This window comes from Periplaneta americana, chromosome 6 (genome assembly GCF_040183065.1).
Source record: "Periplaneta americana isolate PAMFEO1 chromosome 6, P.americana_PAMFEO1_priV1, whole genome shotgun sequence".
Lineage (NCBI taxonomy): Eukaryota > Metazoa > Arthropoda > Insecta > Blattodea > Blattidae > Periplaneta > Periplaneta americana.
Window position 1 is genome coordinate 173,611,226 of NC_091122.1, and position 14,698 is coordinate 173,625,923.

At 36.5% G+C, this 14,698-nt stretch overlaps 1 protein-coding gene across 16 annotated transcripts in view; it reads left to right on the forward strand.

The window, feature by feature from the left end:
* Positions 1-764: 764 nt before the first annotated feature.
* LOC138702059 (ankyrin-3-like) overlaps positions 765-14,698 on the forward strand; it is a 585,575-nt gene continuing 571,641 nt past the window's right edge. For 6 of the 16 annotated variants that reach the window (XM_069829584.1, XM_069829586.1, XM_069829587.1 and 3 more), the window contains exon 1: positions 767-1,169. In XM_069829584.1, coding sequence (XP_069685685.1) covers positions 1,044-1,169 — 126 coding nt within the window. In that variant the 5' untranslated portion in view covers positions 767-1,043. Of the gene's footprint in view, positions 1,170-14,698 lie in introns of all 16 variants that reach the window. The other 10 variants (XR_011332778.1, XR_011332779.1, XR_011332780.1 and 7 more) reach the window with 2 other exon arrangements.

The window sequence follows — 14,698 nt, forward strand, 5'->3', positions numbered from 1 at the left end:
AAAGAAGTACGTGAGTAAGTAAGTACGTATGTACATAAGTAAGTAAGCAAGTAAGTAAATACGTAAGTAAGTAAATAAGTAGGTAAGTAAGTACGCAAGTAAGTATGTAAGTAAGTACGTAAGTACATAAGTAAGTAAGCAAGTAAGTACTTAAGTAAATAAGTAGGTAAGTAAGTACGCAAGTAATTAAGTACGTAAGTGCTTAAGTAAGAACGCATGTAAGTAAGTACATACGTAAGTACATAAGTAAGTAAGTAAGGAAGTACGTAACTAAGGAAGTACGTGTGTAAGTAAGTACGTATGTACATAAGTAAGCAAGTAAGTAAATATGTAAGTACGCAAGTAAGTACGTAAGTAAATAAGTGCGTAAGTAAATAAGTATGTAAGTACGTAAGTAAGTAAGTTTGTAGTGTGGCATTGCGAATTCAAGTAAGTCACGGAAGTCGGTGGAGTTAGTATTCACATCCTCCAACAGAGAGCTCTTCCTGCAACTCCATTCTGACAGCTACGCCTTATCTATATCTGACAATGCACACTCATATAGTATATACATACACAGTTTGTTTTATTCTGAAGAATTATTTAGACATAACGTTATGAAAATAATAGCAGTTTTGTATAAGTCTATAAGTCTGAAATGAATGACAGCTATAGATGACAGCTGAACTCCGATGTAAATATCTCGCAATGTGGAGGCCTCAAAATGTTCTCTCGCAGTTCACGAGACTCTGTCGGCGTCAGGCCCGCTCCTCCTGGCTGCTCAGACTATCCCGCGTAGCGTTATTGTGCAGGAGTTTAGTTGCAAGGGGAAGCGAACGAACGAAGGTAGGCGGCAGCTCCGTCGCGCATCTGGCTAGCTTACTGATGATGTAGGCCTGTGTTCGGGAACAGTTCGGCATTTGTTTTCATTGTGTTTTGTAGTAGAGTGTGTGTTTAACCAGTGCTGTAGTGCGGTCGAAGTTTTTGTTTATATTAACTTTAAAAACTGTACGATTGACTTCGTGACTGTTGAAAGAAGAGGTGTTAAGCATTTTTTTTTAGGAATGCCGGGAGAAGCCGGGGGTACTGCCGGGGAGGACAAACTGCAGTCCGTCCCTGCAAATGAGAAAACGGCCCCAGTTGTCAATGGCAGCAATGTTGAAACTCTACCCAGAGGGACCGGAAAACAGGTAAGTCTTGAGGAATTACGAAATACTGTAACCATGCTAGCTACTAAATCACTCTAGCCGGGATTCGATCCCTCTGTGTTCTCCCTTATGTTCAAAAAGACCGGCCGTAGTGTACGCACCATGTATAGCGCAGATCGGAATTCCGCTCAGGTGAAGATCTAGTCAATCTCGCATATGGTCCAGCATCATGCCATGATTCAGTAGTTCACCTGAAGACACCAAATCGTAGAAAATAATATGAGTTTAGAATTACCTCCAGCAAAGGATGAAAACTTATATATCGTGCAAGGGCGCCGTGTATATTTTCCAAAGGTCCCCTCCCCCCTTCAGCTACCAGAGTGGTGTGAGGGCTCCCCATAGGGCTCAGTGGTTTGACCTTGTGGAAGGAATTTCAGAACATCTCAACATAATTACGGATTTGTGAATCAATTATTTAAAACTTTACAGGCCGAAGTTTTCATAAAAAAATATGGCTGAAAAATAATAAAAAATAAAATGGTGATAGCTTGAACACAAAGGAAATATTTTTTTGTCAATAGATTTCTTTTACAAACAGAATGTTAAAACGGTTTTCGAAAAGGTAGATCTTGCGCAGATGGATATTTTAATTTGAAGATTTTGATCGAAAAACGTAGGGAATTTAATACAGAAACTCACTTGGCTTTTATTGATTACGAAAAAGCTTTTGACCGTGTTGACAGAAATGAGTTCTTTCAAATTTTGGCAGATGATTCAGTTCCAAACGCAATTATAAGAACAATTTGCGAATTATATAACCACAATATTATCAAAATTATTATCGGATCGGAACATACCGAATGGAGACCGATAAACTGTGGAGTTCGTCAAGGATGCCCCCTCTCACCACTTTCATTCAATATATAGCCTACATCAACTCCATCATCAGACATTGGCGACTAACAATTCATGGAAACATCCCGCTCTTCCGAAATTGTACTCTAGATACATTATTATATGCAGACGATCAGATTCTTTTTGCTACAAATGAAGACTAGCTGCAATACGCAATATATCTCCTGAATATAAAAGCACAAAATTTCAAAATGAAAATTTCCCCAAACAAAACAAAAATTATGGCGTTCCAAGGTAAACAGCCAGTTAGGAGTAAAATTTGCATTGGAACCCATACGTTAGAACAGGTAAACTCATTTAAATATTTAGGTTATAATTTGACATATTTACCTGTTACTGATATATCTGAAAATATTCAACATTTTAATGGGGCCTTAAGAACCATCAACCAGGTTTTCACAACCACGAAAACCCAAAAACATACCAGGTTAAAATCATATAAAGTTCTAGCAAGACCTGTCCTCATGTATGGTAGTGAGGCCTGGACTGTCCGAAACTCAGATGTTCAACGCCTAACAACTGCGGAAATGAGATTTCTAAGGAGGACTGCCGGCTACAGCTTGCTTGACCACAAAAGGAATGAACTAATTATAAAAGAATTGAAAATTACACCTATTTATGAACATCTCAACCACTATAGACAAAAATGGCTTAACCATGTCAATAGGATGGACCATTCCAGACTCCCAAGACAAATTCTTCGCTATATACCACATGGAAGACGATCTTTGGGACGCCCCCTGAAAAGATGGACGGAGACCGTAACAGGCTACTAGACCTAATACCTGCAAAGTCGATGATGATGATGATGATGATGATGATGATGATGATGTTAAAAGTAAAATAAGTTATATGCCTACAAAACAGAGTAATTATCTTGAAAATTTTAAAATTGAACTAGAAAAATACGAGTAGAAGTAAAAGTAAAACTGTTACGTAAAGCTATATATATATATATATATATATATATATATATATATATTTTTTAATTTACTCTGATAAGAGTATCAGAAAAAAAAACATATTGCAGATTTCTCGTCCTTTTAGAAAATGTTTCGGCAAAACAAGTACTGAGGTAGTTCCCGTCGTATTGCGCATAGGCTACACACCTTGCGTATTAGGATTTTCAAAACGACCCTTGTCCATTCCTATAACTTTGTGGGAAATCACGAGAAACGTTTGTAGATCTATAATTTCGTACCTGCTAGGCAAGAGACATTATTTAACCAAAAAGGTTGGGTGCATTTAGAATCAAATGGCAACACAAGACTCTTCGATTCCAAAGCTGGAACTAGTATTTTGTTGTAAATTACGCTTTTAACCCTTAACTTGGCAAAGCTTCATTTCTCACACTAGTTGATTAAACCTTGTCGGACCGTAAAGAAAACAACTATCGCAATGTCTATATTTTTACATGTCTTACAATATTATAGTATTATGAAATTTTAATTTTCCTACCAATATTTTTTTTTTTTTTTTTTTTCAGTTTTATTAAAATTATAGCATACAGTCTATTAACATTGCTATAGGATACATTTTCAATTTAAGGGTTAACAAGAGTCAGTTTGATTCCAATAGCCAATTTTAACGCAAGATTTTAGTGGTTTAGAGGGCGTTCTGGAGCCTATTCATGACAATTGTACAGGGCCGGATTTAGGTATAGTCCCGTCCCTAGGCAGTGCTAAAATTTGCCGCCCTCAACTCTCACAAACAGTTTATGAGCAGCTATTATACAGGTCATGTTTAGTTTAAATTAGTTTTAATTGAAATGTTACAATTCAGAAAAAAAATAATTACTGGGATTAAAATACATTCATCTTACTTGTGAATTATAAAGATTTTCTTCGCACTTTATTCACAGAGAAAGCATTGATGATGTCATCAAAGTCGATCCGACGAAGCATATCAGACTCGTTGCAAAGAAACATATTATTTACACTTATTCATTGTTGAAACAAAATTGATTTGTGAAAGCCAGGCTGTGGTTTATTTTTAAGCATTGATTTTATTGGTGGTACAATTATTGCGAGTATTTCGTACTTCGATAGGAAGTATAAAGTAAATTGAAAAATAAACCCTAAGGGTGCTATGCATAGACATTTCGCTAGCTCGCGCTACGAGCATGCTAAACTAGCCCCGGCTATCGACTGGTTACTTGTACAGGATTCATACCATATCATATCGCTAACACTGGTTTATGAATACGAAAAACGTTAGTTCGCTGATCATCCACCGGAAGCCCGTGCTAAGAATGTCTATGAATATGGCCCCAACTCTTTACGGAATAAACCTTTCATGTCGAATTACATAGTGCACAAGCGGAGAAATGATTAAATAGTAATGTTTGACGATATATTATATATATTGGAAATGTAACAGTTGTGGTTACTATTCATAGCTATAATAGTAATATACGTTACAAGAGCGGTATGTTGACGTTTTCATGGTCGAGGAAAAGATTGAAAAAAGCGAAACGTAGTTGAGCTTTTTTAATTTCCGAGAACATGAAAACAAACATACCGCTCGTGTATCGTACATTATTTTGTGCGAAGATCGTTTATTACATACCTGAAAGACGAATTTCTAATTAGTTGCAATGAAATCTCCATGTTGGTTTCTGTTTAATGACGCCAACTTCGGAACACCATAATATCTTTCTTTAACATTGTTGCTGTAAAATGTTTTCTGTGTTTACTATACTTCAGCAGGCCGTGATTTACGTCTGTCTTTTTTTTCCCCCCAGTCTATAAATGCGAACTTAAAACAAACTGTAAGGTTATGTAATGATTTATTTTTCATTTTAATATTTTAACAATATTATTTATATAACATATTGCAGTAATAACATCAGCATCTGGAATCTCGTTGATTTTTTCACGGCTTCCTTAATGTTACTTGTATCAGGAATGCAATAAGTTTCGTGGAGTAGTAGACTTTACTTAATTTTTGCAAATATTTAAAAACAATAATTAACATTGCAATTTAGGTGAAATTGCAGTGGTAAGTTTCCAATTTATAATTATTACTATGTTAAACGTCTCTAAAAATAATATGTTAAGTCTAAAGCAGTAAAATGAATGTCGCGCTTAAGCGGTAAAAAGAGGGAAATTGTTATGTGTCTTACGTTGGGAATACTGAATGTGGTATTTCACACTTACCGCGTATTGGTTCTGTGCGGAAAACAAGCAAATACGCACGATCTCGCACAAAATAATAAACACATCCAATTTGACTTTCAGCAATGCATTCTTGTTCATACAAGCAGTTGAATTTAAGCAGTTTCATAGTATAATAACGTGAAACCATGGGTACCGGCATTACAATATAATTATGCAACTGCACACTTTCCTTTTACTCTCGTCGCGACCGTCACAATGCGATAACAAAACAATATCCGACTTCCACAAGGTGTTCAAGAATAAACTTCAGAAAATATTTACCAATAAGTAATTGATTAAATGGCGATCTTATTCGTGTTAATTATGTAAGCATGTGCGGCTTACAGCTGTACTTGGCACCATCCTCAGAGCCATCAGATCTGACAGAAGGCTCTGAGGATGGTGTCAAGTAGCACCGAAACAGCTGTAAGCCGCACATGCTTACATAATTAACACGAGTAAGATCGCCATTTAATCAATTATTTATATTCAAGCGTTAAAAGTAGTGTACGAAAGATTCAACATGGATTACCAATAAGTGTTTTAAAAACAAATTTCACTGTAAAATAAAAATAAAAAAGGAAAGATAAAAGGTAGAGGGAAAAAGAGGGAGAGAGAGAGAGAGAGAGAATATCCCCCCCCCCTGATAATTGCCGCCCTAGGCAACTGCGTAGGTTGCCTAGGCCTAAATCCGGCACTGCAGTTGTATGTATAGTTAGATTTGGAGAATGCATCGACGAAGAAAGTTCATTTTCGTTATCAGGTCGACAAGAGACGTTTTGAAAATGAGCACCTCGTATACGAATCTGTGACAGGCTAGTTTTGGCTTCTGTTAGCCTTGCATGTACGATCGATTGCATCTCCACAAAAATCCTTAATAAATTTTCATTTCCTACCTCAGAGTTTCACCAATTTTTCTAAAGCTTTCTCGTCCAACTTAAAAAAAAAAAAAAAGTTGCCAGCTACATTTTCATTGTATTTATGTTTCGTAGTAATTAAATTCGGGGCTAAACTAGCGCTGTATCCTTCGTTTCTGTATCGTTTTGTGAATTATGTTGTTTTCATATTTTCTTTCCTTGAATTGTCATATTTCATTTATAATTCCAAACAGTAAAACATTTGAATTCGTTTATAAATTTTACTACTAAGCAGTGGTGAGGGGTTCAGCCATATTTTTGTGCCTAGGCTTATTTTTACCTGTATATTCTAATGCACTGTTGTAGATCCCCCGTTCCAGTTAATACAGCTCCAGGACGCAATAGCCTACTAGGAAAACGGGCCAGCAATTTGTCCGGGAATTCTCTCATGTTGTGTTGGTAATTACTAGAGAGGTAAGGAGATTCTCCAGAAGAATTACAATACACTAAAGAAGGAACATCTCCCTTACCTCTCTACTAATTGTCAAATTATACAGGGTGATTCAGAAATAAGTACCTAATTTTTAAAGAATGATAGGTTGGGTCTGGTTATTCATTTTAAGGATAGGAACCTGGTTTTCTGTTGAGTCGCTTTTATTCTATGTGATACCGATGCTGGCATAGCGTGCCCTGGGGGATAGGCAACCGGAGGTGCTTTGGAATGAAAAAGGAAACAATACGTACAGAGTAGGCTCTTTTTAACATCTCACAATAGTGTGAGGTTCGAAGCACAAGATGTCTACCTTGGTTAAGAATAGAAGACACGAGAGGTGAAGATCACTTTTATTTACATTTACTTGAACGTAACTCACAGAAGGTGTTCAAAGTGTCCGCCGTTGCCCACAATTCCATTCGTCAGACCAAGGACCGTTGGACATCATGTGCGTTATCAGCGAATTTCGCCTGCAGCAGCGGCAATTAGTGCCACTAGGTCTTCATCACTGTCTATCTGGTTCTGATATACCAAAGCCTTCACGTGTACCCGCAAATAAAAATCAAGAGGCGCGTGAGATCAGGTGACCGTGCTGGCCAATGAACCGGCCTACCACCGGTCGAGATGAGCAACACAACATTAACTGGAGAGCAATTAGCAGATACAATACATAGCACAAAGGTGGTATAGCAGTGTAAACAAATGAAAGGCGCTCTTTGCAATGCCGGCTGCCTAACTTCCAGGCTGATAGACAGCATGTTGACATTGGATAGCGAGAGCATGGGTCATCGCGGACACCATGTTCCTATGCAAAACATAATCACGTAGTCACAACCTATCATCCCTAAAACATTGGGTACTTATTTCTGAAACACCCGGTATACAAGAAGTCTAGGTCGAATTACTAGGGAAATAGTAGATTTCCCTAATACTGCGTCTTGGATGTTACATTGGTAACAACTGAGGGGGGGGGGGAAGCTACAACAGAGCATTACAATATACGAGTACAAGTAAACAATTTATATGTTGAAAATATTTGCGACTGCTAACTAAAGCCACGTGTTTGTCAATTATATACATCTTACAGAAGCCAGTGAAGTAAAATACAGGGACATCATTTTATTTTTACTAACATTTTTAATATTAACCTGTCTATACCTTTAGAGAACCGGAAACACCGCTTGCTCCCCCCTCCAAGACTGGAGTTCGATGATACTGGCTAAAACACAAATCACTCTACTAGGTATAGGAAGGAAGAAAAGTAGTTCATCCATTTACGTAAACTAGAAAATATCGCGATTTTGAGTTTGATAACTTTCATTAGGTTTTTCTTTAATCAAAGTACAGTACTGTATTAAGAGTAAGTGTTTTTACTCACGAAGTGAGTTATCCATGCGAACGTATTCATTATGCAGTGTATATTATACTGTCTACAGCACATTAGCGTACAATATAGAGAAAGAAGTTAAATTGAAAAATAATCATAATATGAATATTTAAACACAATTTTGAAAATGGTGGCCGTTCATTTCGATACAGGCTTCAGTTCTTTTGTGCATATTATCGCACTATAGACTATTGCATCTAATTCCAATTGCCAGTTTCGTCCTTCGTACTAGTAACTCATGTTGAAATAATTCTGTACCTACTCTACATACTGTAAATTCAATCTTCACTTCTGCCTGACCCGAAAATATAAAATTACTCAGACATACTATCTACTGTCCGTCCAAGTGGTTATGCCGCAGGATTGTAGAAAGGGAGGAAATCACGTGACAGTTAATTACTTAACGAGGCCCTTTTATTTAAGTTAAATTAAACAGCTGTATAATATTACGTAAACGTCCAATTCCTAACAGAAATTAATGTTTTCAGAAAAGAGCTAAGACAGCCCAGCTTTTACAGAGGGGCGAGCAGAAGCAGGTGGGGGAAATCGGGATGCGACGTAGGCAAACGGACAGTACCTGTGCGAAAATATGATTCAATATTGAAAGATCTTTCGTCACTGGAAAACGCGAACATATTTCTGGAACGTACTATAATCAGGAACTCAGTACTGCTTACTATCTGCGGTCTTGGTTCTGTGTTGAGTTGGAACTTCATTAGTAGAAGGGGTGGGAGTGAAGTACAGCTGTCAAAAAAAAAAAAAGTGGCAGCACTCGTGAACAGCGAATATTTTCAAAGTCCACTTCGGGTCGCGGCGATGTTACACAATGCATGTACAAGCAGTTCCCGAACTATGAAAGTGTTCCATGTCTGCGCCTCGCAGGCCAGCGGTAGAGTGCTTATTTAATGATTCAAAGGTCGTGGGTTCGGGCCTTCTTCAAGTTTTCATTTTATTTTTTAATCGTTCTTTAGCGATGTAAATGATATTCAAATTATCATTTATAACCAGTTATCGTTCTTTATGGATATCACGTTATTTATATTTTGTTACCGTTCTTTAGGGATATGAATAAAATTCAAGTCATCATTTGTATTCTGTTATCGTTTTATAACGATATGAATAACAATTACTATTATTGTATCTCCAATGGTGGTTAGCCCTATTTTACATATGTATGTTAGGGTTATAGTTTCATACACAAAAAAGATAAGCATAAAGAGAAATAGAAAAGAAAATTAAATTAGCTCACGCGATGTAAACAAAACATAAACAAACCGTAAATTAGGCATTGCGATTGCAAAATAAATATCAGGTATCAATTTGAAACATACAAAAACATTAACAACACACATACGTAACACTTCTATAACACAAATACGCAGCTTTCCGTACCATACATCATAAATTAATACACAATAGTCACACAAACACAATCAAACTATAATTACGACATTGCGACGACATCAAGAAATCACATAACTGACTCACATACATAACAAATCAAGCATCCGTTACAACACATACACTTCAACATAGTAACCACACTTTTAAAAGTTACAAATTTGGCTCCAAGAAGAATAAATAGGACACTGTTACTAATTACTATTCTTCTACAATTTCTTAAATACATCTGTAATAAATCTGTGAAATTCCGATATGAATAATATTCACGTTTTTTATATTGTTATCGTTCTTTAGCGATATAGATAATATTCAAGTTATCATTTATATTCTGTTTTCCTTCATTAGCATTATAAAATAATATTAAAGTTATTTATATTGTTATTGTTCTTTCGCAATATAAATAATCTGTATTTTATGTAAGTAATTGTTATAACACAAATAACCATCTTTCTTTGTAAAAATAGGTTATTTTATTTAGATAATTAAATAAGTATTATATAATATCTTATATTAATTAAACAAACCGATATTTATCATTTATATTCTGTTATCGTTCTTTAGTGATACTGTATAAATAATATTCAAGTTATTTATATTGTAATCGTTCTTTAGCGATATAAAAACATAAATTTAATATTAGGTTTGGAAAAATCCAGTTGCATAATACTGGTATTAGTTTTTCTTTTTGTACTCGTATTATTACATTATACTATCTTGAACCACAATAAAATGAAAAGGAGTAACGAGGAATTGTACCTGAGACGTTGACATCTAAATTTCGACGTTCGTCCGCTGAGCTACGAGGGCAAAAGTGTGGAAACATTTTCGGAAAAATTGGCCCAATCACACTCTAAGATTTTCTGATGATTCGTAGAAGCTAGTCCAGGATGCGGGGGGCAAAGGCTAATTGAGATTTCCCGGTCTCTGATCGGGTCAAACATCCTGATAGAATTAATATTTAACCCTTGCCGTGACTTTCGATGAAGTCCGGAGGGCCCAATTAGTCAAATCCACTCTCCTCATCTCCATGCTTGGGTCCCCTGGAATTTAATAAGATGCGAAAGAGATAGTGGTGTGCGGAAAGCAACGGGATGTTACCGCATTTAGGCCTATCCTTCCCAAGAAAAACTGCAAACATGAACAAAGGAAGCTTTTAATAGAAGAAGAAGGATATTCTGCGGACCTCTGGAAAAAGAATTAAGGAAGAGACTAGTGAAGTGCTTTGTGTGGAGTGTGGCATTGTATGGGGAAGGAACATGGACATTACGACGAAATGAAGAGAAACGAATTGAAGCATTTGAAATGTGGATGTGGTGAAGAACGGTGCGTGTGAAGTGGACGGACAGAATAAGAAATAAAATTGTTTGAAAAAGTGAATGAAGAAAGAATGATGCTGAAACTGATTAGAAAGAGAAAAAGGAATTTGTTCGGTCTCTGGTTGAAAAGAATGATAGACGACATTAGGATATGTGGATCATATGCGGAGACTAAGAGGAAGACAGAAAATAGGAAAGGTTGGAGATTGCTGGGTTTGCAATGAAAGACCTGCCCATGGACAGAACACTTATGTATGTGGGTATGTTCAGAATGCCTGGAATATCGTGTCTAAGAACAGTCGCTATTGCAAAGACTAGTCGATTCCATGCCCACTCGACTGCAAGATGATCGAGATAAGAGGAAGATAGACTAAATATTGAATTGTGGCTTTTTGTTTTGTTTTTTGAACGCTTAATTGTTTGAATGTTTTAAGGCCGACGCCAGTAAATTTGTTTTGTTTATGCCACGAAAGATATTTTTATTGAGAATAAAATCTTTTTTCTTTCCATTTGCAGCCACAATATCATAATGATAAAGTCATGGCATAATATATTAATGAACCTGATGTTAATTACTAAAATAATCGTAAAAGAGAAAGGAGCCATTATGTATAGTTTGTCTCTCTCAAAAACATAACAAAAAAGAACATAAAAAGCACGAGGTTGTAGTCGAACGCAGGACCTCATGAATAAGAGGCCTGAACGCTACCATTATGCTATCGATAACACACAGAATACTTCAATTATAACTGTAGATATCAGGCAACGTGGTCCAACAACATGTAACATCGCCTGTCTCCGAATTATAGCGAAGATACCCGAAGGGAACTTTGTTTCAGGAGAGCGGCCACTTTTTCTTTTGACAGCTGTACATTCAAAATCTCAGGTACAATAAAAATTGAAGTAAAAATAAAATGATGTCCCTGTACAATATTGTGCCTCCATTTTTCCTTCCAAGGTTTCACTCTTAGTGTTTTAAAAGGAGGGTCAGTCTCTTTTTCTTCAACCAATTAAATATTAAAGCAATTTTTTTCGAACATGTTACACAAATAGTGTTGTTTCTTGTTTATGCATGGTTCATAATCCAAACCGTGTCTGTGGAGCATTCTTCGTAATTTTGTTAAACATTTGTGAGGGTTTTGAGCACAGATCTGTTATGACAGTTGTTGCAATCCAGTATATTTTTTTGGTTTTGTCTCTTCTCCAGTACATTACATTTTAAGATATTGAATTATTCAGGGTGGAAGTGAAATAACTGCAGATTTTCAGAGTCAATAATACCATATTGGTCGAAAGTTCACCCTCTTATTCGGTAACTATTGCGAGTAGGATCGGTTTTTTGTGCATATCGAAAGAAAATATAATAAAAAATAATTTATCCCTCTGGCGTATTTCAATAGCGTGGTCTGTTTTCGTGTAAATTTAATTAAAAAACTACTGATTTCAAACCACTGAACGATGCCAGCTGATTGCAACGTCGTAGCGAGAGAGGGAGGTTCGCATATAGAGACAGACCTGAGTTCGTTGACCTCTTACATCTGCATTGCGAGAAGAAAGAAGGCTTTGAAACTTTCTATTTCAAATTCTGCGCACCCCAACCCCAAGTTATCTGTTGTCTCGTGTTTGGTATTTATGCTCCAACCATAGCCTAAACCAACCGTGGCGAAAATGTGCCTTGCGAGTCACAATGTGCTCGCAATGATAGTTATGCATGTCTATTGCTCCCCCAACCCCCACCCTCTCACTCACTGGAGTCAAACTCCGTTCCATTTATATTTGTCTCTGACCTGCGAGTGGCGTATCGTCGCAATGTCTCCCTCGAAACCATGTACCTCTACAAAGACAAAAGTTCCAAGTAGGATGGGAGGACGCATTTTTTGCTGCCAATATGATGAGAATATTAAAATGCATGATTTGTTCACAAGTATTACGAGGAAACGGTTGTATAACATAAAACAGCATTATACTACATGTCACTTATGAAACATTAAAAGGTTGTATTATTATTATAATTATTATCTCTGTACGTCGATCCTTTTTCAGCAGATGTACGAATAATGCGGTTAGATCTTCAATTTAAACTCACAGATTTACAATGTGATGTTACAATGAAAGCTAGATGTAAGAACTTGACAAATGTTCATTTCGATACAGGCTTCAGTTCTTTTGTGCATATTATCGCATTATAGATTATTGTATCTAATTCCAATTACCAGTTTCGTCCTTCGTACTAGTAACTCATGTTGAAATAATTCTGTACCTACTCTATAAAAAAGTACCTTACGTAAATTCAATCTTCACTTCTGCCCGATTCGAAAAGATAAAATTACTCAGACATCCTATCTACTGTCCGTCCAAGTGGTTTTGTCGCAGGATCGTAGAAAGGGGGGAAATCACGTGACAGTTAATTACTAAACGAGGCCCTTTTGTTTAAGTTACTTTAAACAGTTGTGTAATATTACGTAATGTCCAATTCCTAACAAATTTGTTCAGAAAAGAGCTAAAACAGCCCAGCCACTAGTCTTTACAGAGGGGCGAACAGAAGCAGGTGGGGGAATCCGGGATGCGACACAGGCAAACGGACGACAGTACTTGTGCAAAAATATGATTCAATATTGAAAGCTCTTTCGTCACTGAAAAACGCGAACATATTTCTGGGACGTACTATACTCACTCAGTACTGTTTACTATTACCGTAAGGCGACTTTGCATACGTGGCCTTGGTTCTGTGTGGAGGACGATTGGAAGTTTACTAGTAGAGAGGGTGGGAGTGAAGTACATTAAAAAACTCAGGTATAATAAAATTTGAAGTAAAAATAAATGATGATGTCCCTGTATTTATTTACGTAAGAATCCTAGTCCTTAGTTCGTTGGTGACAGGAAAACTTCTCTCAACTTTACCATCACTGCATTGGCTCGAACCCTTGAGCCTTCGCACTGCAACACAACCCGTCACAAGACAGTCATGGCGGGATCGCGATGTCGTGCTAGCTGTGATCGGATCACTCTTGTTTGGTCTGCTGCTACTGTACTCCAACCACGAGAAAGTCTCCAGGGAATGAGAGAGAGCGGGGTGATGCTGTGAATGAATGTTGATGTCATAAGATGTCATAAGGTCACACACATGAGTACTCGTATCTCTATTGGCTAGCTCTCACAGCACAAACAATATCAGTGATTTACACATTTTTATACTACCCTAGTTAGAGATGGCCGATATTTCACAAACCGATATTTTGTCACAGGTATTTTTTTGTCACAGATAAACCTGTGACTGATGACGCGAAATATCTGTGACAAAATATCGCTATCGAAATCTGCTCCGTATTCAGTACTCTGTGACTGATATTTTCTCCTCTACGTCGTTGGTTTGCGCGTGCGCACGATACAATAACAGCAATCTGGCGGTAGTTTCTCCATCTTACTATAAATAATGTAGTTATTACACGATTTAAATAATAACACCATTGGTTACCAGTACTTAATATTGAGTAAAATCCTGTCTCAACAACTGTTTTGTTTTGTAATTATATTCAAATGTTTTTCAGAATACTTACGTTTCATTAATTTTTATTCTATGACTCAATATTATAATGTTAATGCACGAGTTAAAATAATTTATCAATTATATTATACACAATAAAAAGGATCAATTTTTAAAACGATTAGGATAATCATATAACCTCAATTTCTCCATACCCAACTACATTTAAAAATGATCAACTGGTTCAATATCTACAATATAACCTCTTGGTACATGAGGTTAACTTTTGACATGTTACTGTTCAGTTAGGTAAGTATTTATTTGTTAATGGTACATGTACATAATTTCTTTGTTGGATTTTCCCATATAAATCACTGATGAGTGGTGTGTATAGAGAAATCGTATTCATATTTCATTGCTCTTCAATATTTCCTGCTATTTTTTTATCGGTGTGACAAAATCACTGGTAAAAGTCACAGATATTTAATTGTCACAGTCACAGTTGTCACAGATACTTGAAAATATCGTGTAAGCTCATCTCTAACCCTAGTTACAAA